At 33.4% G+C, this 25738-nt stretch overlaps 1 protein-coding gene across 9 annotated transcripts in view; it reads left to right on the top strand.

The window, feature by feature from the left end:
* OXR1 (oxidation resistance 1) overlaps nt 1-25738 on the top strand; it is a 226609-nt gene that overhangs the window by 185554 nt on the left and 15317 nt on the right. For 7 of the 9 annotated variants that reach the window (XM_039220132.1, XM_039220126.1, XM_039220128.1 and 4 more), the window contains exons 8-9: nt 2378-2546; nt 3962-4124. In XM_039220132.1, coding sequence (XP_039076063.1) covers nt 2378-2546; nt 3962-4124 — 332 coding nt within the window. Of the gene's footprint in view, nt 1-2377; nt 2547-3961; nt 4125-15191; nt 15346-25738 lie in introns of those variants that run through there. The other 2 variants (XM_039220133.1, XM_039220134.1) reach the window with 2 other exon arrangements.

Genomic DNA, 25738 nt, shown 5'->3' with positions numbered 1-25738 from the left:
GGCAGAGAGAGAGAGAGAGATTGAGGATCCCAAGCAGGCTCCCCACTGCCAGCGCAAAGCCTGATGTGGGGCTTGAACTCATAAACCCTGAGATCGTGACCTGAGTCGAAATCAAGAGTCAGATGCTTAATGCACACAGGCACCCCCCGCTTATGATTTTCTTAATATTTTCTTTAGCTTACTTTACTGTAAGAATACAGAATATAATACATATAACCTACAAAACCTGTGTGAATCAACTGTTTACATTATTGGTAAAGCTTCCAGTCAACAGTAGGCTATTAGTAGTTAAGTTTTGGGGGAGTCAAAAGTTATATGCAGACTTTTGACTGTGTGAGGGGTTGATGCCCCTAACCCCTGTCTCATTCAGGGGTTAACTGTACATAGCACATTGTCTTTATTTATTCATTTGTTAATGTACATTTGGATTGTTTCCACCATTTGGCTTTTGTGAATAATGCTGCTATGAACCTTGGTGTACAAATATCTGCTCGGATCCCTCCTTTCAATATTTTTGGATATATACCCAACAGTAGATTTGCTGGATCGTATGGTAATTCTGTGTTTAATTTTTTGAGGAACTCCCAAACTATTTTTCACAGTGGCTGCACATTTTATGTTTCCACTAGCAATACATGAGAATTTGGTTCAGTTTTTAAAATATGTGTACTGAATTTTCTTTGCACCATCACCATCTTTTTTAGATATCCTAATGACCTCAAGACTATATTCAGTAGATGTTAAAGGATTAATTTACTCAAAGAAAATTCTATAAAAGATTGAATATGAATAATTCCTTTGTAATACCTTTTTACTTATTCAGAACTAATGAATGTTCACTAAAGAACATTTGACAAGAATAGGAAGCTTTTAGAAAATTGATAAAAATTACCTGAAATGCATCAATGAAATACTCATTGTTAACAATTGGTATATTTATCTTTGATCTTTGGTGTGTGTCCACACACATTTATATGCATATATATACAATTTTGATATTTGTGGGTATCTATACACATGAATTTTTTAATGTAAAATCAGGATTATAGTGTTGTATCCTTTGTTTACTTAACATTTTATGTCATGAATAATTTTCCAAGTCATTATAGTTTTTTGAAAATATGGTTTTTAATTTTAACCATTTCCATATTGTTAAGACATTCAGTTGTTTTTAACAATTCATATTGTTAAGATATTTCCAGTCTTTGATATTATAAAGAATGTTGGTGTGAATATCTTTATTTGATACCTTTGTGTTTGATGGTTGCCTTGTATTTTGAAATCTTTGAAAAAGATAAAGTGAGGGATTGTTTCACCTAATAATGTGGTAGATTACTGTTAGTAAGTTTGTTGGGGTATGGGATTTGGGGTGGGAGGGCTCCAGTTATAGCAAAATACTAAAAGGGAAAAATTGGTAGATATTTTTAGATATAGGTATGCCTATATTATTGTCGTTTGAGTTCTTTTTTCGGGGGGAGGGATGAAAATTTATTTTAAGTAATTTTAAGTAGCTTGAAGTTCTGTAATAGGGAAATATTATAGGTTTCTAATTTTTAGTGACTTTATAATATAACATGATTTAATAGGCATACAACTATGGAATATAATTGTGGGGGAAATGGTAAAAGTTCACTCTTTTAATCAGATGCACATATCGGTGTTCACATAAATTATGCACCTTTTGCAGTATTGTGTAGAAGAAAGCAATGACTCGTATCCAGTTCTCCTGAATATAAATAAGTGCTTATTCTTCCATAGTGCCTCCTTCATAAGCTAATCATGGCCAGAATCCTGAATTCAATCATAATGTCAGACCCTCAGCATACCTTATGTCAGCATCTCTGCTTGGGAGAGTTAGAGATAATTCCAGCTTAAGCTGTCCAGATGACTGAGTCCAGCATATTGTTGATTGTTTATCCTACTTTCATATATATGTAAAAGCTCCAGGAGCTTTTTTTTTTAATTAAAGTTTTGTTTATAATAACTATATTAAGGTAAACCTTTAAAGTTCTACAGATGTGTTTAGATATTATTCTAGAAGGTTAATAGAGAACATGCAAAAAAATATGTGTATGTAATTACTTTGACATGGTTATTTCACACAAAAAGTTAACGAACGGGTTGCTGAAACTTTCACACTTTCTCTTAATGCGCTTAGACGTAATTTCAGTTTGTTACCTGCGTGCTGGTTTATTAGTCTTGTCACTTTACCTTTGGAAGAAAATAAAAGTTACTTAAGAGAATTCATCTAAGTAAGTGTCAGTAAATTGAGATTTTACTATGTATTTGTAAGATGTTTGAGGATAAACATCATTTAATCTGTTTTTTAAGCATGGTGTATGAGAATGGAATGAATCTTTTTGTATCTCATTTCTAGGTTCTGCACTTTTGAAAGAAAAGAGAAGGCATCGATTGCATAAGTTCTTATGTCTCAGTGTTGGAAAACCAATGAGGAAAACATTTGTTTCTCAAGCAAGTGCAACAATGCAACAATATGCACAGAGAGATAAGAAACACGAATATTGGTTTGCTGTGCCACAAGAAAGGTAAAAAACAAGAACTTAAAAACATTGACATTCCTTGAATTAAAATTATCTTACATATCACGTAACACCAGTAGAAAAGTACTTTTAAAAACTTGACACTAAATCTTTTTAAAATTTTACTCCTATTTTGTATTTTTTTTAATTTACCTCGTTTTATTTATTTATTTATTTATTTTATTTACTTATTATTTTTTTTTTTTGAGAGAGGGAGCAGGAGCTGGATAAGGGTAGAGAGGGGGACAGAGGATCCAAAGGGGGCTCTGGGCTGCTGTGTGCTGACAGCAACAAGACCATGGTGGGATTCAAATTCGTGAAGTGTGGCATAATGACCTGAGCCAAAGTCCGATGCTTAACTGACTGAGCCACCTAGGTGCCCCTTAACTTACCCCATTTTAAATTTTATTCTTCTTTGTGGCTTAATGCAAAAAACTGTGAATTTGAGGTAACTAAAATGTCTTAGAGCAAGAAATATTAAATTATTATCAAAATATTAAAAAGTGTGGTTTTTACCTCAAGGCAGGCAATGATATATAATCCCTTATTCCTGCTAATTAATAGCCACAAAACAGATATTTGAAATGTGTGTTTGATCCTTAAATAAGTTTTCAGGGATGTAATTATTTTTTTTTTTTTTTTTAGGTTTTTGTTTGTTTTTTTTTTTTCTGAGAGAGAGACAGAGACAACATGAGCAGGGGAGGGTCAGAGAGAGGGAGACACAGAATCTGAAACAGGCTCCAGGCTCTGACATTCCGTCAGCACAGAGCCCGTGCCTAACGCGGAGCTTGAACCCATGAACTGTGAGATCATGCCCTGAGCCAAAGTCGGACGCTTAACCGACTGAGCCACCCAGGTGCCCCTCAGGAATTTAATTATCTTTTTTTGTAACAACAGGTTTTGCTGTAGTGAACAAAATTGAAAATGGAGAAAGAGACTTAAAAGATTAGATCATCTGTCCCTGAACCAGTAATACACTGTGTGTTCCTGGTATGATATAAAAGTTAAACACATTAAGTTTTTATTGACTTGGGAAAATTTTGTGTAATGTCCCCGTTTAAAAGTAGGCAGTAAGTTGTTGTGAATGAGGTCACGATTGCAGGTTCAGTTTCCCTTCCTGTCACTAGTTTCTTTAAAGATAAAATAACATTATCACGGATAGCGTCTGAGTTACTCAAAAGCATGCCAAGGAAAATCTTAATAGTTTTCTCAGAACAATTTGACAGAATATAGCCAAGTAAATTTTTTTTAAGTTAATGTCTTCCTGTCATGAGGCTTTGTTATCTCTTTAAGTAAAGCATAGTATATTTTGTATTTTAAGTCTTCAAGTTTTTTGAAGGTATTTAACAAATATCATTTTGTAATTTTAGCTAGAAGTACAGAACGTTAGGTCTATCATTAATAGTCACTTGTTCTAACAGGACAGACCACTTGTATGCCTTCTTCATTCAGTGGAGTCCAGAAATATATGCAGAAGATACTGGTGAATGTACCAGAGAACCTGGATTTATAGTAGTAAAAAAGATAGAAGAATCTGAAACAAATGAGGATTCTACTAATGAAGCTGCAGCCAGAGAATGGGAGGTAAGGAGAAAAATGTGAAGAGTTTTTATGGATCTTCTTACTTCGTGTGAGTTTATAGCTTTATAATAGTACAGGCAAAGTCCAGTGATCTTTGAACAAAAGGATAATTTTTAAAGGTTTATTGTCTTGTATATATGTGTTTATTGAATGAATCTGATTAGTAATCTTGGTTTACTATTATTATTTTCCTTTTGCTCTAAAACATTAGAGAAGCAACTTATCAACAGTAAAATGACTTACTGAGTACATTTTAGAATATTAATTACTATTTTACTAATTTTTATAAAACATTTATTTCTAATCTGATTCCCTTTAATATTATTTCCTGCACAGAAGAAGTACACTACTCATTTAGCACATTCATTCAGATTAGAACTACTTTCTAAGTTCATTCCCAACCATAATTTTGAAAGGAATTTACATTAATGCTAAGGAGGTAAGCTTAGGCTAATTTTACAAAGTGTAATAACTTTACGTGTTCAGGTTTACTGAATTTGTTTAAATGGCTAAGATAACACTAATTAACTTTCTGTAACCTTTTAAAAATCCATCTTTTAATATTACAGGTAACAGTTTACCTGCTTTGTCTTATCGGATTGATGGGGTGGCAAAATCTGTTTTTTCTGTTATAGGTTGCTTGGATAATGTCTTCTTGATGGATGCATTAGAAAATATAGAGCAGATGCTAAAATGTGATAATAAATGGGATTAAATTTTGTTATCCATTTGGTGTTAAGTGTTTGTGGTTGTTCATGTGATATGAATTTATTGTGCATGTACTTAACATGTATAATGATTAAAGGTATACATGGCATGTCTTTCATTTAAAATGTGAACCTGATTTTGAATTAAGTTCATTTTGTGTAGTCTGTACAGCATCAGTTTCTACTGTAACTTCAATATTGTGGAGGGAAAGAAGTAACCTATATTGAACATTTATTTTGGGTTCTTTTAATACTTTAACCAGCATTATTAATTTTCACACTACCTTTATTCACAATAGGCCCCAAACTGGGAATGCCTACTGTCAGGAGAACGGATAAATAAATTTTGGAATATTCATAAAATTTCAAATAACCTAGCAATAAAAAAAGATCTGCTTGCATAGACAACAACATGGATGAATCTCGTAGATAATGCGTTTAATGAAAGAAATCAAGCCAGGCCTAAAAGAGTATATAGTATAAAATTACATTTACATGAAGTTCAACAGGGCAAAGCTAATGAAAAGTCCATCAAACTACCTGTTTCTGGGGCTGGAGAGGGTTACTAGGGACAGGCAGGAACTTTTATAGAGTACTGGAGATACTCTGTATTTATTCTGGGTGAAGATTAGTTACTTGGGTGTTGACATATGTAAAATAGTCTCCGTGTATTTAAAATTAGTTTTAGGAAGCTTCTAAAATAGCTCAGATGATCAAAGATGGATACTTGTACTACAGTAGCAATAGTTGAAGGTAGAGTGGAAGGTGATGAAATTAAGTTTTTTAAGCAGGTATTTACCTAGCTATTAAGACAGTATTTAGTGACGTCTAGATAACAATGAAGTTTCTAACTTGAGTGGCAAGGTGGGTGGCAATATTTTCAATCAGGTAAGGAACTTTTCTCCATTAGAGCCAGAGCACTTGACCTTGGAAGTAATAGACTATCATTGTTGATTATTTGATTATTAACTCTTTTGATTCAAAGGAACTGCCTCACTTCTTGTGGCAGATTCTTCAGTTTATAATTTCTAAAGAGAAAAACAGATGTCTCCTAACTTGTTTTCAACCAGAATTAATTTAAATAAAAAGTAAATGGCAGAGAAAAAATTAATTTTAGAAACTTTTTGCTGTCTAGGAACAGTCCTGTACCGTCTAGTCTGGTAGCCACATGTTTATTATGTGGCTATTTAGTACTTGAAATGTGGCTAATGCAACTAAGGAATTGAATTTTTAATTTTGCTTAATTTTAGTTAAATTTTAACATGGATATTAATTCAGCTATTGGATAAGTTTTTAATACTTTCGGAACAACTAGTATATATGAATTTTTCCACTGTAAATTTTACAAAATCTAAATAAATTTAAATGTAAACACCGTCAAGTATTTCCTGTAAAAATTTAGTGTCTGACCTGAGGGGTGCTGTCCTGTAGAACATACAAATTCCTATAGATACAGTAGTTACTGCCCACATGTAACTATTTAGCACTTTTGGAATGTGGTCTAGTCTGAATTAACATGTTCTTTAAAAGAAAAAAAGAATGTAAAATGCCATTAATTTTTATATTGATTATGTTGAAATGACAGTATTTTAGGTACATTGAGTTAGGTAAAAAACAAATTTTTTTAATGTAGTTACTAGAAAACTTATATTTGTGTATGTCTTGCATTGGATTGTTCTTGTACCTTATGCTCCTCTAGTGTTTGATCATTACTAAGTGCCTACAGAGCACATATTTTTTTATCCAAAGTCCATTGTTTACATTAGGGTTCACTCTTGGTAAACAAATACATAATGACGTAAGTATTTTAAATGTTAATGTTTTAAAAATGGAATTTTTTTAGACTTATGTAACATAAAAGTACTTCAAAATGTGAAGTGCTGTTTTGGGACTTTCTTCTACCTAGGGATGGAGAACAGGTGACTTGGACTATAGGACAAATTACTTTGGCTGCCAACATGGCATCAGTCTGATTAAAACTAGCTCTTCTACTCACTCTTACTCTGCCTCAGTGATACTCAGGAGATTATCATCCCTGACTGGTATTTAGGTAGGAATATATCGCTAACCAGAAATGTATACATTGGGAAAAGTTTGCATATGATTAGCTTACTCTGCTCAATCTTCTCTTCTGTGTTCGTCCTGTCTATCTCCCAGTGTAAGCGCCGAGAGGGCAGGGTTTTGTCAGTTTCATACATGACTGACTGTATTCTTAGCTAATAACAATGCAAGCATATAATTCATTCTTAATATTATTTTTATATTACTATTTATTGGATTAATGAATAAATTTGGCTAAGATTAAAATAGGATATAAAACTTGTACTCATCTTTCATGATAGTTACATCCTAAAATAAATTCTTATATCAGTTGTAGTAGATTTGTCATAAATTGATAGATGCCGGAAGTCGGAATTAACTGGCCGTTCAGCCTCTCTCATTTTATACTATTCTTCATTCTGCTTTACCATAATTCAGTGATAGAGTTCATTACCTCAAAGGGCAATACTTTTCATTTTAGGACAACTCTATTAGAAAGTTCTTTCTTACAGTGGGTTTAAAGAAATATATCTTTGTAAGTATAATCCATTTGTTTTTGTTCTTCCTTCTGGTACACATCGACCAGTTTTTTGTATACTATGATAATCTGAAAATATTCCTCTTTAATCTTCCAGGATTATTTTCCCTGGTGCTTCCACTGTTTATTAACTCTGTAGATTCAGCATTACCTTCATCATTACTCTCAAGTGTGTTAAAATTTAATCCAAACTATGACACCCAGATTACTAAAATGTGTACTTAAGATCGCAAGAAAACTTTTATGATATTTGAAATAAATTCAGTTCTAAAATGTATGCAAATTGAAAGTCCTATTTTTTTCAGTTTTTAATGTTTATTTTTAAATTAAGGTCTTTTTTAATGTTTTAATATTTATATTTGTTTATATTGAAGAGATAGCACACGTGAATGGGGGAGGGGCAGAGAGAGTGGAAGACAGAATCTGAAGCAGGATCCAGACTCTGAACTTTCAGCACAGGGCTCGAACTCATGCATGGGGAGATCATGACCTGAGCCGAAGCCAAACACTTAAATTACTGAGCCACTCCAGCTCCCCTAATGTTTATTCATTTTTGAGAGAAAGCGACACAGTGTGTGAGCAGGGGAGGGGCAGAGAAAGGGACACAGCATCTGAAGCCAGCTTCAGGTTCTGAGCTGTCAACACAGCCAAAATCAGACACTCACCTGACTAAACCACCCAGGCACCCCTCAAATTGAAAGTCCTATTGAAGATAATTAGAAAATACTGGAATTTAAGAATTAAAAATGATAGAAGGAAATAAAGATAACAGAATTAGAGATTTATATAGTAAATTTCAGAGAGAGGTGAGAGCAGCAGAAATCTACATTCATTGAGAACAGAGTTAGCCAAATTTTAAAATGGTCAGAAGTAAGCGCCTGTAATGACACATCAGAACAAAGATTCCTGATTATTGGGAGAAAAAAAAAATCTGAGAAATACTATGCATATAACTCAAGGTGTGTAAGAGATTGGTGTTCTTTACCATCTACTCTTATTCTAGTCAGTATAAATATAGTTACCATAAAAACATCAGCTTACCTCTTTTTTCCACCTGTAGTGTCTTGAATTTCTTAAATATGATTCCTTCTCCTGCTGCCAGAGTAAAAACCTTCGCTTGCAACTGAAAGGGAAGTACTTACTGAAGATTCTTTTCCCTTGGTTTCTACCAGTGTCCAATGACAAGTAGAGAGCATGTGTAGTGAGGCTAATGTTTTATGTGGTGCATTGCAGTTTTTGAAACATTTTGAAAGATGTTACTTTTTGTTTTTTAATGGGAATTGTTTTTATGGCTTTTCAGTGACCAGGGGAGTATTCTAATAGCATTTTAATAAAGTGTAGGAAGATCTTAAGGTAAAGGTGGGAAAAGATGCCCAGTGGAACTGTTTCCTGATAATAGTGCTTTGATTTGATAAACATACAAAAATACAGAAGAATAGTATAATGAATTTGCATATACTGACCACTGTATCGACTTATTCTATGATCTTTCCTTTTCCCCAGTTCACATTTCTTCACATGTCATAAATTTAAAATATATGTAACATCAGTCTTTATATAATTTGTTCTTTGAATCAGGATCCACCTAAGCTCTAGATGTTTCAGTCAGTTAAAATGTCTCTTAAGTTTCTGTATATGTAGATTATCTGTCCATTTCTTTGCTGTGCTTTGCTTTCTTTCCTTACAATTTTCCTTTTTAAGAAATCAAGGGTTTTTTTTTTTCCCTCTAGAATGTCCTGCAGTCTAGATTTTACTGATCACCACCCCCACAGTGTTATTAAAATGTTCTGTCTTAGATCTAGAGCAATCCATCTTATCATAGACAGTCATCTTTATTTTACAGATAACTTCTCTAAACTTGTTTCTTATTTAGTCCAAATCCTCATTGTAGCAAATCATAATAGTTACTCTGTAATTCAGAGCCTGTAGTCCTTCACCATACCAGTTTGCAGTCTTGGCAGAAATTTTGAATCATTTTGGGGGAGCTTTCAAAAAACTTACTGCCTCAGCGTAACCTCAGACCAAGTCAAAGTCCATATTCTCTAAAGCTCCTTAGGTGATGACATTGTACAGGAGAAGTGGAAAAACTACTCTGCTACCCCGGATCATCACTTCATGTGTTGTGTTAAAAATATGCAATGCTAAGACTGTGGAACATTACTTTACACTACATTGATCATACTGTAATTCAATTTTCATGTCCCTGTCTTGTAAGTTCCATTGTATAAAATATGTTTCAAAGAATTCCTCTTATTTTGTGTGTTGCATCTGCATACCTAAAACATAAATTTGGTTCACTATGGAGAAAGGTTTCTTTAATTATTTCATGCCTTGATTTTTAAAAGCATATTTTGTTTGTTTTATCAATAACAGCCAGGCAGAATTATTTCAGGCATAGCTCCCTTATACACCAAAGGATTTTTTATTATATTGTGTACTCAGAGGCACTACAAGGAGAGGGAAACCAAGAAATATACCAGGCTGTAAGTCATTCATCTGCATCTCTTGAACTTGTCCATCAAATACCTTTAAAGTTTGATGTACTTGACAAGTGAGCAAGAAACTAACAGTATACAGTCTAACACAGAGGCTACCCTGATAAGCTTAAAATATCTTTAAAGCCTGTCTTTAAGATTCATGTGAATTTTGCATTATTTTTTTAAAATTTGTCTGTTGTATTATAAACAATTTTTAAATTTTCTTATGAAATAAAAGTGATGTAAGTCAGTTTTATTCTGTCGCCAGGCACCACATGGCTCGTGATTGTACCCCTCAGACCGTATCACCCTGAACCCCAAGTACCAACTTCAAGAGACTCCCAGTTAGAATCCTTTGAAAGTTTTGGGTTTCAAAGTGTCACATGTGTTGGTGTGCCAGTCTTGCTGCTTGATGACACAGGTCTCAAAAGTGGAGCTTTTCAAGCTACAGTTGCTTTTTGTCCCACTTGCTTTGGGTTGACTTTGGCTGTTTCTGGGATAAAAGCTGGCAGAAAGTTTTCCGTTTTTCTCATGTCTAAAGTTAATTTTATACCACTTCTAGTTCAATACCTTTCATAATCTAGACCTACTAACCAAAACACCCACTGTCCCTAAAGTGATAAAAACAATTAGTAATTGACTTTATTATATTAGCTTTAATCAGTTTATTTAGAAGTTTACCTCCCAGGTTTATATTTATTGATTAATTTAAAATCTGAGTTTACTAGTAGTATGTGCCAAAAGATTATATGGCATAATAGTGTTTTTCATTTTTACACGTAATGATTACTATTAGAAGAATACTGCTTTGATGTAGTCCTCATTTCTCACCCTTGCCAAAGCATTGATAAAAATGTATTTCATTCGATGTTTGGTTTCTGAGGTGACTTAAATTGTTTGGTTAATATTTTCGCCCTTAAGTTGTCCAATAGCAAGTATTCTGATATTTTATTAAACAAGAATTTTTTAAAGGATTTTTTTTTTAACTTATGTATCTGAGAGAGAGAGAGAGAGAAAGCATAAGAAGGGGAAGGACAGAGTAAGAGGGGGAGAGAGAATTCCAAGCAGGCTCCATGCTGTCAGCACAGAGTCCAACAAGGGGCTCAGTTCCATGAGCTGTGAGATCATGACCTGAGCCAAAATCAAGAGTTGAACGCTTAACCAAACGCTTAGCCACCCAGGCACTCCGAAACAGAAAGATTTTTTTTTTTTAATTAAAGCACAAGTAATGCCAAAATTAAAATTTAGGCAATATATATAAAACAAAATAAACTTCCTTAACCGTTTCTCTGCCTAACCAGCAAAATCCATACAGAATTGGATTTTGTTCAAAATGAAAGTATTTTCTATGTCTAAGTCATTAAATATAGAGGTTATATATCTTAAATAAAGGCAGTTAAAGAAACATATGCTTTTTATACTGATCAAATCACATAATATTACAAACCGTAACTCCACAAGTAGCTTAATAAGTTTGACAAAAAGGTGGAAATCAAAAGCATTAAAAACAATTAGAATTTGGGGGACTGTCAGTTTGATTTCTGTTGCAGACAGTAAGTTCTTAAAGTATTATTTTCTAAATTAAGCAAAACTGAATTTATAAGTTAATATAAATTTTCTTCAATAATATTACTATTATGAAGTATTTTTTTAAACCATTTCATTGAGGTAGGATTGACATACAAAAAGCTGTGCGTATTTAATATGTACAGCTTGATAAGTTTGGAGACATACATCCATAAATATATGTCCATAAAAACCAGCACCACAGTCTGTGCCATAAATGTATCCATCATCTCCAAGAGTATCTTCCTATCCTCTTTATTATTATTATTATTATTTTATAATAAGAACACTGAACATAAAATCTGTGCTCTTAGATTTTCATGTATACACTACAGTATCACTGTAATAAGCACTATGCTATGGAATAGATCTCCAGTTCGAGACTATATAAATTTTCTCTTAGTAGCATTTGATACTCATTAAGCATGTTAGGCATGATTGTTTTGACTAATAAAAATGTTAGCTTAGGATGTTATCTACCTCAGCAAAGTTTGAACTAATGCTTTTCTTTTTAATATTCTCCCTTGATAACTAACCAAAAGTTATGGGCTATAAAATTTCCATTAAAAATCCAAAATTTTATTTAATATGGAGTATGAGAAGAGACAGGATGGATGAATGACAGACTAACTGATGGTTTTAAATATTAAAATTACTTATATTACCTTAAATATTGAGTAGGGTGGATTTCATATAATTGCTCCTCGTAGACCACTCCCAACTCAGAGGAAATCAGATATAATTTCAACACCAATAAAAAAAGAAGAGGAAAAAAAGATTATTTTTTTAATGTCTGTTTTATTTATGAGAGAGACACAGAGCATGAATGAAGGAGGGGCAGAATGAGAGGGAGACACAGAATCCAAAGCAGGCTCTAGGCTTCGAGCTGTTAACAAAGAACCGGGTACAGGCCTCAAACCCATGAACCTGAACCATGAGATCATGACCTGAACTGAAGTTGGTTGCTTATCCAAATGAGTCACCCAGGAGCCCCAAGGAAAAAAGATTAAATTGAATATCTGAATTATGAGGACAAGTTGAATTATGAATTATGTTCAACCTTTAAACTGGTTATATTCTTACAAGTACTTCATTTTATAGTCCGTCATTTTACAACTAATGGTAAAGTAAAATCTCCTTCAAGCTCTGGGATATCTAGAAGTATTTAAATAATCTCGTAGGTTTTTTATAAAACACTGAAAAAAAGGACAAGAAGGAGATTTACTGAGCCCAGTTTATGTCTGTTAGATATTGTTTTTATCAGTTAGGAGATATTTGGCTTCAAGAAACCGAAAAACACTCAAATAGCTTAAATCCGTTTTTTTTTATGGAGATATAATTGATATATAGTATATTAGTTTTAGGTGTGCAACATAATTTGACATTTTATATATTGCAAAATGAGTACCACAAGTCTAATGTAAGCATTTGTCACCTTATAGTGTTATTTTTTTTTTCCTGTGCTGAGGACCATTTCTTAGCAACTTAGCAACTTTCAAATATGCAATACAGTATTAACTAGCTAGTCACCATGTACATTACATCCTCATGACTTATTTATGTCAGAACTGAAAGCTTGTAACTTTTGACCTCCTTCACCCATTTTGCCTACCTCCATCCAATTCCTTGCCTCTGGCACCCACCCGTCTGTTAATATGTAAACTTGGTTTTTATTGTTTTTTTAAATTCCACATATAAAAGAGATCATATAGTATCTGGCTTTCTCTGTTGGATTTAATTCACTTAGCATAATGTTCTCAAGGTCCATCCATGTTGTTGCAAATGGGAAGATTCATTCTTCTTTTGCAGCTGTGTAGTATTCCATCGTATATATATACCACATCACCTTTATTCATTTATCCATTATTAGACACTTAGGTTGTTTCCATATCGTGGCTATTGTAAATAATGATGCAGTGAACACAGAGGTGAAAATATATTTTTGAATTCATGTTTTTGTTTTCTTTGGATAAATAGGAGTAGGATTTCTGAATCATGGTATTTCTATTTTTAATTTTTTGAGGAACCTCCATACTGTTTTTCATAATGGTTGCACAAGTTTACATTTTTACTAGTAGTAAAAAGGGTTCCCTTTTCTCCACATCCTCATTAACACTTCTTATTTCTTCTTGATAATAACCATTCTAACAGGTGTGAGGTGACATCTCATTGTGGTTTAGTTTTTCAAAGTATGGTCCCCAGACCATTAGCAGCATTATTAAAAATGCACATTCTCAGATCCCATTCCAGTTTGCTTAATCAGAAACTGATTATGGAACCTGGCATTCGTATTTTAACAAATGTTTCAGGTCAATGATTGTGATGCAAGCTAAAATTTGAGAGCCACTGGTTTAGATCTGTAAGCACCCATTCTGTCCAGGTATGGAGCAAGCCCTCTCAGAGACATGGCTGAAAAGATACTTGAGCAAAATCACAACTGTATTAGGAAGAAACTGTACAGGTGGTGGATGTTGACAAGATAACTAGCAAAATAAGCTGTCATATGCTTGGGGTGTGTATTTGTGTATTTAAGCCACATTTCGGTACATATGTAATATTTTTAATTTTAGAAAATTTGGCTGGAAGTGATGATAGGTTTTCAAAATGGCAGCCCACTACTGCCAAATCATGTTGTTGGTGTGTATAGAGGGTGTGCCATGGTGAGGGAAGGCAGTGACCTTGGTGCAATGTGTAATGAGACTGTGTATAGTGAGGTGAGTGTGGATATAGTTACAGTGTACTTTTAGGGGACGGTGGGATAGAGAGATTAGGGTACGTGTGGTTGGGCTGGTTGAATAGATAGGAATAGCTGATGTGAGAGAGAAAGAGGGTATTTAGTGTGGGGTGTGCTGTGTTCTGTGCATGCACATCATGGAATGTGGAGGAAGAAGATGTAGAGCTGTGGATAGGTTGTATGTGTATGAAGAGTGGCATTGTGCGTACAGTTTTGTTTGAACATACGATGTAAGAGAAGAGGAGCTCTTTTAAATGGAAGAAATAGGCGTATTATTATGACATTGATAGTCTAGTTAAAATTGAGCTATAGATAGTTTTAGTTTATAGCCATAGTATTTAATCTTAAAAGTTCACTTCTTTGGTTAGATTCAGTATACCACTGATATGTAGGTATACTAAATATAAGTACCTTTTGAAGAAATTAGGTAATTAGAAAATACAGTTTAAAATTTGACTGTATAGTGGTAGAGGAATTTTTGGGTCACTTTAATATTTATATAGGATTTATTTGTAGTGGATTTGTTTCATTTTTACATAGACATTCTATAAAATTTTAGGGTTGATTCTCAAAGGGATGTCTCATTGCTTAATGTTTACATAAAAGGTGACATTTTATGGATTTTTTTAGGTGTAAATAAAGAATTAAATTGTGTGACTGTATGAGCAAAACAAAATGTTAGTTGAAATCATTTGTGCATTTTAGGAGGGATGCTGGAAACTGCACTTAGCACTTTTTTATGATAGATATTTTTAGTGCATTTCTTAGTGTACTCGTGTTTGCAAATACGTGCTCTGTGTCTTTAAACTTTTGATCCTTTTTTTTCCACATTTGGGTACAGTGCAACCAAACTTAAACATGGGAAACCTTCTCTTCCCTCCCTGGCTTTACAGTCTCCACTCAGAACTATCTTTGCAGTGGATACTACTTAGTGATTAGCTCTCTGTCTTGTCAATCAAATCTTTGTCTCTGGCAAACTGTTTTGTCACTGTAGTAGGGCTCTTGTGCTGAAAATTTATCTTTAACAGAGGAAGAATGCTTTTTAAAACAGTCCTTATGAGATTTTTGTTATAACTTAATTTGCTCTGGAAAGGAAATGTCTCGTCTCTGGTATGGGAAAAAAGGGAGAAGACATCAACCACTTAATCATAAATATACCCTGGTAAATCTTAGTCAATGATTTCAGTTTCTGTATTTACTAGTCTTTTTATGGTGACATGATGAAAAATTATACTATTTCTGAAAGTTTAAGTGAAGAGAATATTTATAGAATACAAAGTTGTATGATTACAAAAAAGTACCTTTATTTCTGCCAATCCTAAATATCTTCAAAAAAAGAAATGAATAAAAACTGTAATTTTGTTTTGTGAAAGTCTTGGTTTTCCTATTTTACATCAACAGGAAGTTATCAAATCTTTATTTGATGCCTTAATTTTTAATTTAAGCTGACCTTTATAGGAAAATACTCTGATTATTTTCTTAAAAATAAATTGGAAAAATCAGTGAATTCACTTTAATTTTTATTGACTGGATCCCAGACTGCATACATTTTTAATATTGTGTCTTAAGAATATTATTTTAGTACTTTTGAAAAAAGGCTTTTTTAATCTATCCAAAAAGTTTCTAGTAGTGCTAAGCCAATGTGAAACTTTAAGTGCATGGAGAAAATTTCAGCCTTACTAGAGAATCCTAATTTTTTTTTCAGTAAAAATATATGTGCATCATTTGTTAGAAAAATGTATTACCAATTGTTCTTTCTGTGGTAATTTAAGATTATAATTTGCCTTATGAATATTGATTTTATTTTTACTGTTATCGTGGGTAATTTAAATAAAGCTAGATAAATACTTAGAGCCAAGAATAACTTTGGAAGATGTCTCCAAAGCAACCTGTCACCCACAAATGTTAAGCTTGTGAAAATACCAAAATTATTTCAACTGGTATTAGTTTTTACTGGGTTTGACAGTACTTTGTTATGTCTTTTTATTTGTAAGCTGATTAATTTCAGATTTTTGTTTTTATAGTACATCAGCACAGAGGGATGTAGCTATCTGAAAGGATTAAATTTGTTAAAATTGTGACCAGATTTATCATCACATTAGTTATTAACACAGGTGTGTTTTTCTTTTTTTTAAACCAAGAACAGTGGAGCATTCATGTATTTTTTATTGGAAGTTCAAATAAGTGTTTGTTAAAACTTTAATACAATTTATTCTAAGTACAAGCAAAATTGTGGATGTTTTGAATTTTACAGATCGTCATAATGTACATTACATACTTATTAGCACACTTGCCATTTCCTGTTTTTAACCTTATAGGAAGTTAATGTGTGGTTTTGTCAGATATGAGAGCATACTTCTCACCGGTCTTCAGTTCTGCCCCTGCATCTAGTTTATATGTTATTTCATTTAACCTCCACAATAACCTTGCAGAATCAGAATTACTCCCCATTTTAAAGATGAGGAAACAGGTATGAAGTGGTCACTGAACTAAACTGTCAGAGAACACAGAGACAGCTTGACTCTATCACATTCTTTACCTCACCAGGATGTATTTGAGAGTTTCTAAAAATGGTACAATACAGTGTGCTGTTTTGATGCGTAGACAAGTTCAGGTTCTGGTTTTTTAGTTGTTTTCCATGCTTTAGAGTAGATCCCCTAGTAGCTGGAAGGCAGGAGAAAAGCTTAAGAAAGTAAAGATTAAAAGGATAGCAATTCTTGTTTTGTAGATTGAGATTACCTATAAGATTTTCCTGAAAAGGGGCTCTTTCTGTTTTAAAATCAAAATTAGAAAATGATTCTTTCAGAAGAATAACACGTATGTTGTAGCTTTTCACAGTTCTTCATATCTTTATTCAACTTATCAGGAGAATGCTATCTATAGACCTAGTTTATATGGCTATGTATTTATGTAACCCAGAACAGTTTTCTAAATGCTCATGTATGCAGTATCATATTTCACCTTACAGTAACCCTGCATGTTAACTGTTACACCTATAACAGATGTAGGTTATTTTCATTTTACAAATGAGTTCATTTCAGGCTCAGAAATATAACTAATAGCTAATAGGTAAAATGTTCTCTAAGATATACGGAATGAAGTTAAACCTTTGCCATTTAGTTTCAGTAAGAACCATATTGATAAAGCATGCTTAACTTTCCTGTCTTTATTTTTTTAAGGCTGTTTTAGAGGGGTTTTTTTTGACAATCTAAACTTTAATTTCTAACCATTTACATGAAGCTGTATATTTGATGTAACCATATGCTGTATCCTGCCTTTTTAGTGTCTGCCAGTTAATTATAATTTGCTTGAATGTTATAAGCCTATTTTATAATCGGAATTTAGGCTTAGTCAGATTAAAGTCACAAATCATTAAATACAGCAACATTGTTTTATCTCTATCAATACTTCATTAATTTAGTCGTCATTTTTTTTCTGTTTAGGCTCTTAAATATGACAAGACAAACTTTTTGTACTTAGGCTTTCATATATGAAAACACAAGAAAAAAATCCTATGATAAATTATTTACATGTCTGCAAGAATTAGTTCATACCTAAAATTTTAAGAAGAGCTACATTAAATGTAAAAATCTTCCCAGTGACCATGATTCAAGATAATAATCATGTTAATGAGAAAAATAGTTATCATACTCTGTACTTCTAATAATACTGTTTTATTCTAAACACTTAGCATCATTTATTTTGTTTCATCGTCATTGTGAATATTGCTACTCTCATCTCCATCTTAAGAAATAGAGACATATAACACCCATACTACAACTACTAAGGATTAGAGCTACTGTTTGAATCAAGGCATTCTGGCTTTAGCGTATGCCCTTAAATTCTTAGCTCTGTTCTCTCTCAAAATCTTCACAACATAATCAGGGAAAGGGAATTAACATTTATTTTGTGCATTTAATGTGTCTGTTTTTATTTTATATATATCTTACATACACTATCATTTATTCCTTGTAAAGTGCTTAAAATATTATTTGTTTAAAGACTAGAAATGGAGAGATTAAATGCAGTTGCTCAAGATCACAAATCTAGTAAAACGCAGAATAGAAATTAAGACATAGGTTTGAATCCAAACCCAGTGTTTTTTTCTGTGCCATTCTTTGTTGCCTACCTATAATACATATTCCCAGGAAATTTATTAATCGACCTAGTTCTAGTCAGCAGCCTAAGTGAAAAGATATATGCATATATATTCAGTGTAGAATATTTTTCTTTATTTGACTTAGTTGAAAAGCATATTTATTACATGTACAAGTTATGAGGCATAGTCATAAAATGAGTATCTCTGATCCCACTTACCCAGCTTAAGAATTAGAGCATTACTAATGCAGTTCTATCAGCCTGTCTTTTTCCATCTTATCTCATGTCTCCCTCGGATTGGTAACCACCTCCCTGAATTTTGTGCTTATCCTTCTCTTGCTTTTTTTTTTTTTTAATTAATAGATTTTGTTTTTGGAGCAGTTTTAGGTTTACAGAATAATTGAATGGAAAGAGACTTCCCATATACTCCTCCCTCCCCCAGCATACACACAGTACTCTTATTATTCACATCTGGTATTGCTATGGCATATTTGTTACAATCTGTGGACTAATATTATAGAATATTATCACCCAAAGTCCACAGTTTACCTTAAGGTCTATTCTTTGTGTTGTACATTCTTTGGAACGGCACATGCCATTATAGGATGATACAGTATAGTTTCACTGCCCTAAAAGTTCCCTATACTGCCTCTGTTTTTTCTTCTTTACCAGAATACTTAGTAACCACTGATACTTTTCCTGTTTCTGTCATTTTGCCTTTTCCAGAGTATCATATAGTTGCCATCACACAGTATATAGACTTTTCACAATGGGTTTTCACTTAGTAAGATACATGTAAGGTTCCTCACTGTTTTTTAATGGCTTGATAGCTCATTTATTTTTAGCGCTGACTTAATATCCCATTGTCTAGGTGTACCAGTTTTGTTTTATTCTTTTACCTGTTGAAGGACATCTTCGTTACTTCCAGGTTTTGACACTAATAATAAAAAGCTGTTTTATGTGCAGATTTTGTGTGAACTTAAGTTTTCAACTAATTTGGACAAATACCCTGGAGCATGATTGCTGGATTGTATGATAAGTGTATGTTTAGTTTCGAAACAGTCTACCAGACTGTTTCCAAAGTGACAGTATCCTTTTTCACTGTACCAACAGTGAATGACAATTCCTGTTGCTCCACATACTCACCAGCCTCTGATTTTGTCAGTGCTTTGAATTTTAGCCATTTTAAATAGGTATGTAGTTATATCCCATCATTTTAATTTGTATTTTCCTTATGAAATATGATATTGAACATCTTTCCATATTCTTATTTGCCAATCAGTATATCTTCTTTAGTGAGGTGTCTGTTCAGATGTTTAGGTTGTGAGTTGGGAAATATTTCATCGCCCTCTATTTTCTGGAAGACATTATAGATAATTAGTATAATCTCTTCCTTAGATGTTTGATCAAATTTACCAGTAAATCCATCTGGATTCACTCCAGATACTCAAGAGCTAGAGGTCATAACTACTTTGAGTTTCTTCCTAAGTACAGAGTCAGCTACCACAGTGTATGTATTGTTGCTTTCCAAAGTCAATATGATGATAATGGCGCAAGTGGAAATCTGTCTAGTTTATCCTTTAAAATTCTTATGTCTTTCATAACTTTCAACAAGTTTACATAGCTTTTCATAGAGGTATCTTGATGTTTCCTAGTAAGTAATTCATTTTAGTTGGGTACAACTGGGCCTCATGCTGTTTTGGAAGGTTAGTAATTATTAATTCACTTTCTTGAAGAAATACAGGCCTGCTCCATTGACCTATTTTTTTTTTTTTTTAAGTGTTGGTGGTTTATATCTTTCAAGGAATTGGTCCATTTCATCTATGTTATCAAATTTGTGGGTATTGAGTCCATTTATAATATTCCTTTATTATCCTTCTAATGTCCATGGGATCAACAGTGATGACCCCTCTACGTTTCTGATATAATATATTTCTTCTCTTACTTATTTTAGTTAGCTTGGCTAGAGGTTTATCGATTTTATTGATCTTTTCAAAGAGCTGGCTTTTTGTTTTACTGATTTTCTCTGTTGATTTTGTTTTTAATTTCATTGATTTCTGCTCTAATTTTTTCACTATTCTCCAGGTTTAATTTGTTCTTTTTCTAGTTTCCTAAGATAGAAGCTTATTGTTGATTTTAGATCTTTTCTTTCCTCACATATACATTCTGTGCTAAAATTTTTTCTCTAATTCCTGCCTTTATTACATCCCAAAATGTTGATACTTTTTGGAATTTTTTTCCATCTAGTTCAAACATTTCAAATTTTTCCCAGGGCTTTTGTGCCTATGCATTAATGTGTGGGTTAGAAGTATTTGTGGATTTCCCCACTCGTTCTCTGTTACAGATTTCTAGTTTAATTCCGTTGTGGTTTAAGAGCATACTTTTTATGATTTCTGTTTGTTAACATATGTTTTGGACCAGAATGTGGTCTGTCTTAATGAATATTCCATGTGAGTTTGAAAAGAAGGTATGTTTTGTTGTTGTTGGATGAGTAGTCTGTATATGTCAGTTAGATCCAGTTAATTGAGGGGTTTTTTTTTTCAGTTCAACTATGTTCTTACTGATTTTCTGCCTGCTGGATTTGTAAATTACTGATTAGAGGAGTTTTGAAGTCTCCAACTGCCAATAGTGGATTTATATATTTCAAGATTATGTAATGAATATTCTTTTCCCCTGATATACCATGGAGAAAATAAGATTATTCCCCTTTTATGAGATTCACTTCTTATATTTATTGTGTCAGGAAGCTAAACAGGGGCGCCTGGATGGCTCAGTCGGTTAAGCATCCGACTTCGGCTCAGGTCATGATCTCACAGTTTGTGGGTTTGAGCTCCACATTGGGCTCTGTGCTGACAGCTAGCTCGGAGTCTGGAGCCTGTTTCAGATTCTGTATCTCTTTCTCTCTCTCTCTGACCCTCCCCTGATCACACTGTCTGTCTGTCTGTCTGTCTGTCTGTCTGTCTCTCTCTCTCTCTCTCTCTCTGTCCCTCAGAAATAAATAAAACATTAAAAAAAATTTTTTTGAAAAAAGCTAAAACAGCATACACATAGTGTAATTGAATGGTTTTGAGTAGTTAACAGGTTTCCTTTTGATTAAAAAGAACAGTGACTATATAACAGGTTTCCTTTTGATTAAAAGAACAGTGACTATATCTGCCTTCTCATGAAAATGTAGTAGGAGTCACCTGCAAATATACTAAAGAGGAAGTAATTTTAAATATAGAAGATTTACTCAAATCAAAACTCTGATGATATATTCTGTTTTCAGTTCATTCTGGATTACATCTTTTTTTCCTCTTTTATTTTTTGGCTTTCTAATTTATGATTCTCTATTTGCTTCTTTTACACCTTATTTATTATAGGCCCATAAAATGTTATTTTGAGAGCAGTGGCCTAAGGCTACCTAAGCAGCAAAGTTTTAACCTAACCCAGGTCTTATTTTGTAATAAAGACTTTGTTGTGTATGTGTAAAACAGAAGGTTATGTGATACCAGGGAAGCTGTTATATGCCTTTTTAGTTAGCTACTGCAACCTCAACTCAAAGTTCTCCTTGTTAAACGTATTTTTGGATACCAAAGTATATATGGCATTGATTAGGTAATATTATTCTTTCTACTCTAAAGAATGAAAGTAAGGAATAAAAATGGCACATTCAGAGTTATATACCAGGTTTTGTTAGCTTGCCAGGCACTTGGAAGAAGGGAGGTTTTGGTTTGTGGGGTAATCTCAGGGAAATACTGGGGGGAAGATTGTGAGACCATGATATTGGTCTGTATGTCTGGGAGAAGAACTTGTTCTTGTTTGTGGCACTGACAGCAACTCTACCTTTTCTCTAGCTTTAGCTTTTGTTCTGTACTGGTGTTTTTTGGTTCCTCTGTAATAGCAATGGGTGGACTTAATCCTGCCTTTACATTTTGTATTCTGTGAAAATAAATGCTTAGGGAAACATTTATCTGTGTGAGAGTCCTTTGTCAGACTGCAGACTGGAGAGTTGTGCTTACTTGTGCAGAGAGTAGGTCAGACTACTGAGTTCCCATAGAAGGGGTTTTAGCAGTGTGCACACCACTGTATTCCTCAAGAAATGACTTATTAGTGAGACAAGGAATACACTTTTCATTGAGATCTGGGTGTCTTCATCTGTGCATGCTTCACAATTGGGAGTGTGATGTAGGACATTTTGTAGAAATGTGTCCATTTTCTACTTAGGTCTAATATTTTGGTAAATAAATTTTGTACATGAAGTATGATATACTAAGAAGATAAAAATTTAAGACTAATTGAAGTTCTACCATATATACTAGGACGCTGTATCTCTACATTCATTTACTTTGAGATGAAGTATGTTTCTGTGCTCATTTGATTTCAAACCTTTTTTCTTTATCAATTTACAGATTCTTTTGACAGTTTTTTATGTCTTCATTCAACACATCATGAATAAATATTTAAGATTCAGGAAATGATTAGTTTATAGGTCCCAAAATAGTTTTTTACTAAAAAAATATGAACTAGTAAAGGTAGATTTGTGACATTAAAGAAGCTGTAGATTTACCAAATGTTACAGGCTTATACTTAGAATGGCAGTTCATGCTTGCCTCACTGATATCCTACTCAGTGATACTGTTACAGATAGATTATACGTGATTCCTTTTGTGAGCATAATTTAATTTTTCTTCCATTGAAGAAATGTATTTGATATGGTAAAGGAAGGAGCTCTAAGAAGTAAGTGTAAAATTAATGTTAACTAGAAAGGTAGAAGGAATGCAGAGGAGTAGGTAAGTCCTATAACTTGAAAACTCCTGGCGAGGAAACTTGATTAGATTGAATGCCGTGGGAAAAAGAAAACACATAACTGGCCATTAAGTATTTTGTAGAGATGTCTTTTTACTGGCCACATAAAAGCAAGGCTGTGATTTTTCTTTTAGGACCTAATTTTTCATCTTTATTGAAAAATTTTTTGTTTTTAATCGAGAGGTCTTTATTTTTTTTAATGTTTTTATGTTTGTTTATTTTTAAGAGTGAGAGAGAGGGATAACAGAGAGTGGGGGTTGGGACAGGGAGAGAGGGAGACACGGAATCCCAAGCAGGCTCCAGGCTGTGAGCTGTCAGCACAGAGCCCTACCCTCAAACCCACAAACCAAGAGCCGAAGTCCTGAGCCAAAGTCAGACACAACCAACTGACCCAGCCAGGGGCCCTGAAAGAACAGTCAGAATAAATAAGATAGTTGAGCTCTCAAAACTGAAATAATTTACTATCAAAAATAAAAATAAGGAGGGGCATCTGGGTGGTTCAGTGGGTTAAGCGTTGCACTCCTGGCTACAGCTCAGGTCGTGATCTCACAGTTTTTGAGATCCAGCCTGGAGTCGGGCTCTTTGCTGACAGAGTGGAGCCTGCTTGGGATTCTCTCTCCCTTTCTCTCTGCCCCTTTCCCGCTCGTTCCCCCACCCCCAAAGTAATAAACTTCAAGTAAGTAAATAAATACATAAGCAGGGTCTTCAGACATTATCCTTTAGTCCTTAAGGTAATTGGTGAAAAATGACAAGTAAAAGTAATGTTAATAATAATAGCTATCATTTACTATGTGCCAGACACTATACACAATCGTTTATTATTTTTTAATGTTCTTAAATTTACTTGAGATTGCATTACATCTCTATACCAACTTGTGGGGAAAATGCCATATTTACAATATTCAGTATTCTAGACACAAACATGATATATCCCTCCATTAATTTAAGCCTTTTAAAAGTTCCATCAGTCTATTTTTTAACTAAACCATAGGCTTTATTCAGATATTACCAGATGTTCACTTAATACCCCCTTTCTACTCCAGGATCCCATACTGCATTTATTTTTTTTTAATTTTTAATTTTAATTTTTTCTTTGTTTTTAATTTAAACTGTAGTTAACATATAGTGCAGTGTTGGTTTCAAGAGTAGAATTCAGTGATTCATCCCTTCCGTACAACACCTAGTGCTCATCATGACAAGTGCCGTCCTTAGTACCCATGTAGCCCAACTTCCACCCACCTCCCTCCATCAACCCAGTTTGTTCTCTGTCTACTCAGTCTTTTCAGGTATGCATTTTATTTTCTCTTTTTATTTCATAAAAAATTTATTTTGTATATGGTCTTCTTATTTCTCTTGTTTTATGGAGAAATAGATAAAGAAGGGCCTGAACCCAGATCCATCTGATCCTCTAGAGCTGGAGATCATAACCATTTTGGGTTTCTTCCTGAGGAGAGAGTCAGCTGTCATACGGCACACATATGACACACAAAGTGACTTTTACACACTTTGTAAAAGTCAATACAGTGCCCAAACAGAAGTCCAGTTTCTTTTCTTTTTTACTATTTTCATGGCTTTTGTGGCTTTCAGCAGGTTTACATAACTCTTCAGAGTTAACCTTGATGTTCACTGGTGGCTAATTTATTTTAGTTGGCTAGAATAAGAGCTTTTTGAGACCTAGGTTATAAAGTCTTTATGGGCCAGTGGTTTAGCTACACTGATCACAAGAGGAATCTGTTTTAGCTCAGGAGCGTCAGCACGTATTTATGACACCACCAGAGTTCACTATATTATGGTCTCTGTTTTGGGAATTATGTCATGATCTGAGAAAGCTGTTATCTGTTGTGTCAACCTGAGGAAACTTGTCATTTTTGTGGACTTTTTGTGATAATGTTCATCTGTCATATATGGCTTTCAAATTCATTATGCAGGAGATGGGTCTATGCAATTATAGAAGACAAAAAGTTTTTCTTAGAAATTTAGAATGTAGGAATGTTATTTAGCTTTAGTCACAAATAGCTTCTGCAGTACCAACCATAAAGAAATAGTATAGAGGAAAGAAAAACTGAAAACAATTATGTAAAAAGACAGAAACAGACTTGACTGGGAAGATACTGTTGATTTGTTACACTTTTGAAAATCTAATTTTTACTTTCTGGATCTTATTTTTCTTACTGACTTATTAGGTTTTTAAATGTACTTCCTATCTTATTCTCACTTCCCTTTTTTCTGATACATATATATAGTATAGGTATGTTTCTTACCTTTGCCTAGAAGAAATTCTTCCACCGTTGCCATTAGGATATAATGTTTGAGCTAAACTGATTTCGAGGGGAGAATTAAAACTACCATTTTCTTTGTAAGATACCCACCATTATGATTTTAGATGTTATCTTTGATGTTAGCAAAGCTTGTTGTTTTCTGTAGTGTTTCCTTTATGAGCAACTGTAATTCTCTTTACTCAGATTCTGTCTATATGAAGCAGTTTGTAAACTTTATATTGTGAACCATTTGGACACAGTGATTTTAAACTCGAATTTCATGTTTATTTCACTGTAGTTTGATACAGAAATCTCCAGGATTTTCAACATGGAGTGGGGAAAGAAACCCTGATTACAGTTCTCCTCCTCCATTAAAATTTCTCCTTTTTTTTTTTTTTTTTTTTTTTTTTT

Source organism: Hyaena hyaena, unplaced genomic scaffold (genome assembly GCF_003009895.1).
Source record: "Hyaena hyaena isolate Hyena2069 unplaced genomic scaffold, ASM300989v1 scaffold_868, whole genome shotgun sequence".
Lineage (NCBI taxonomy): Eukaryota > Metazoa > Chordata > Mammalia > Carnivora > Hyaenidae > Hyaena > Hyaena hyaena.
Note: the sequence above shows the minus strand (reverse complement) of the source record. Positions and strands in the feature narration are given on the sequence as shown.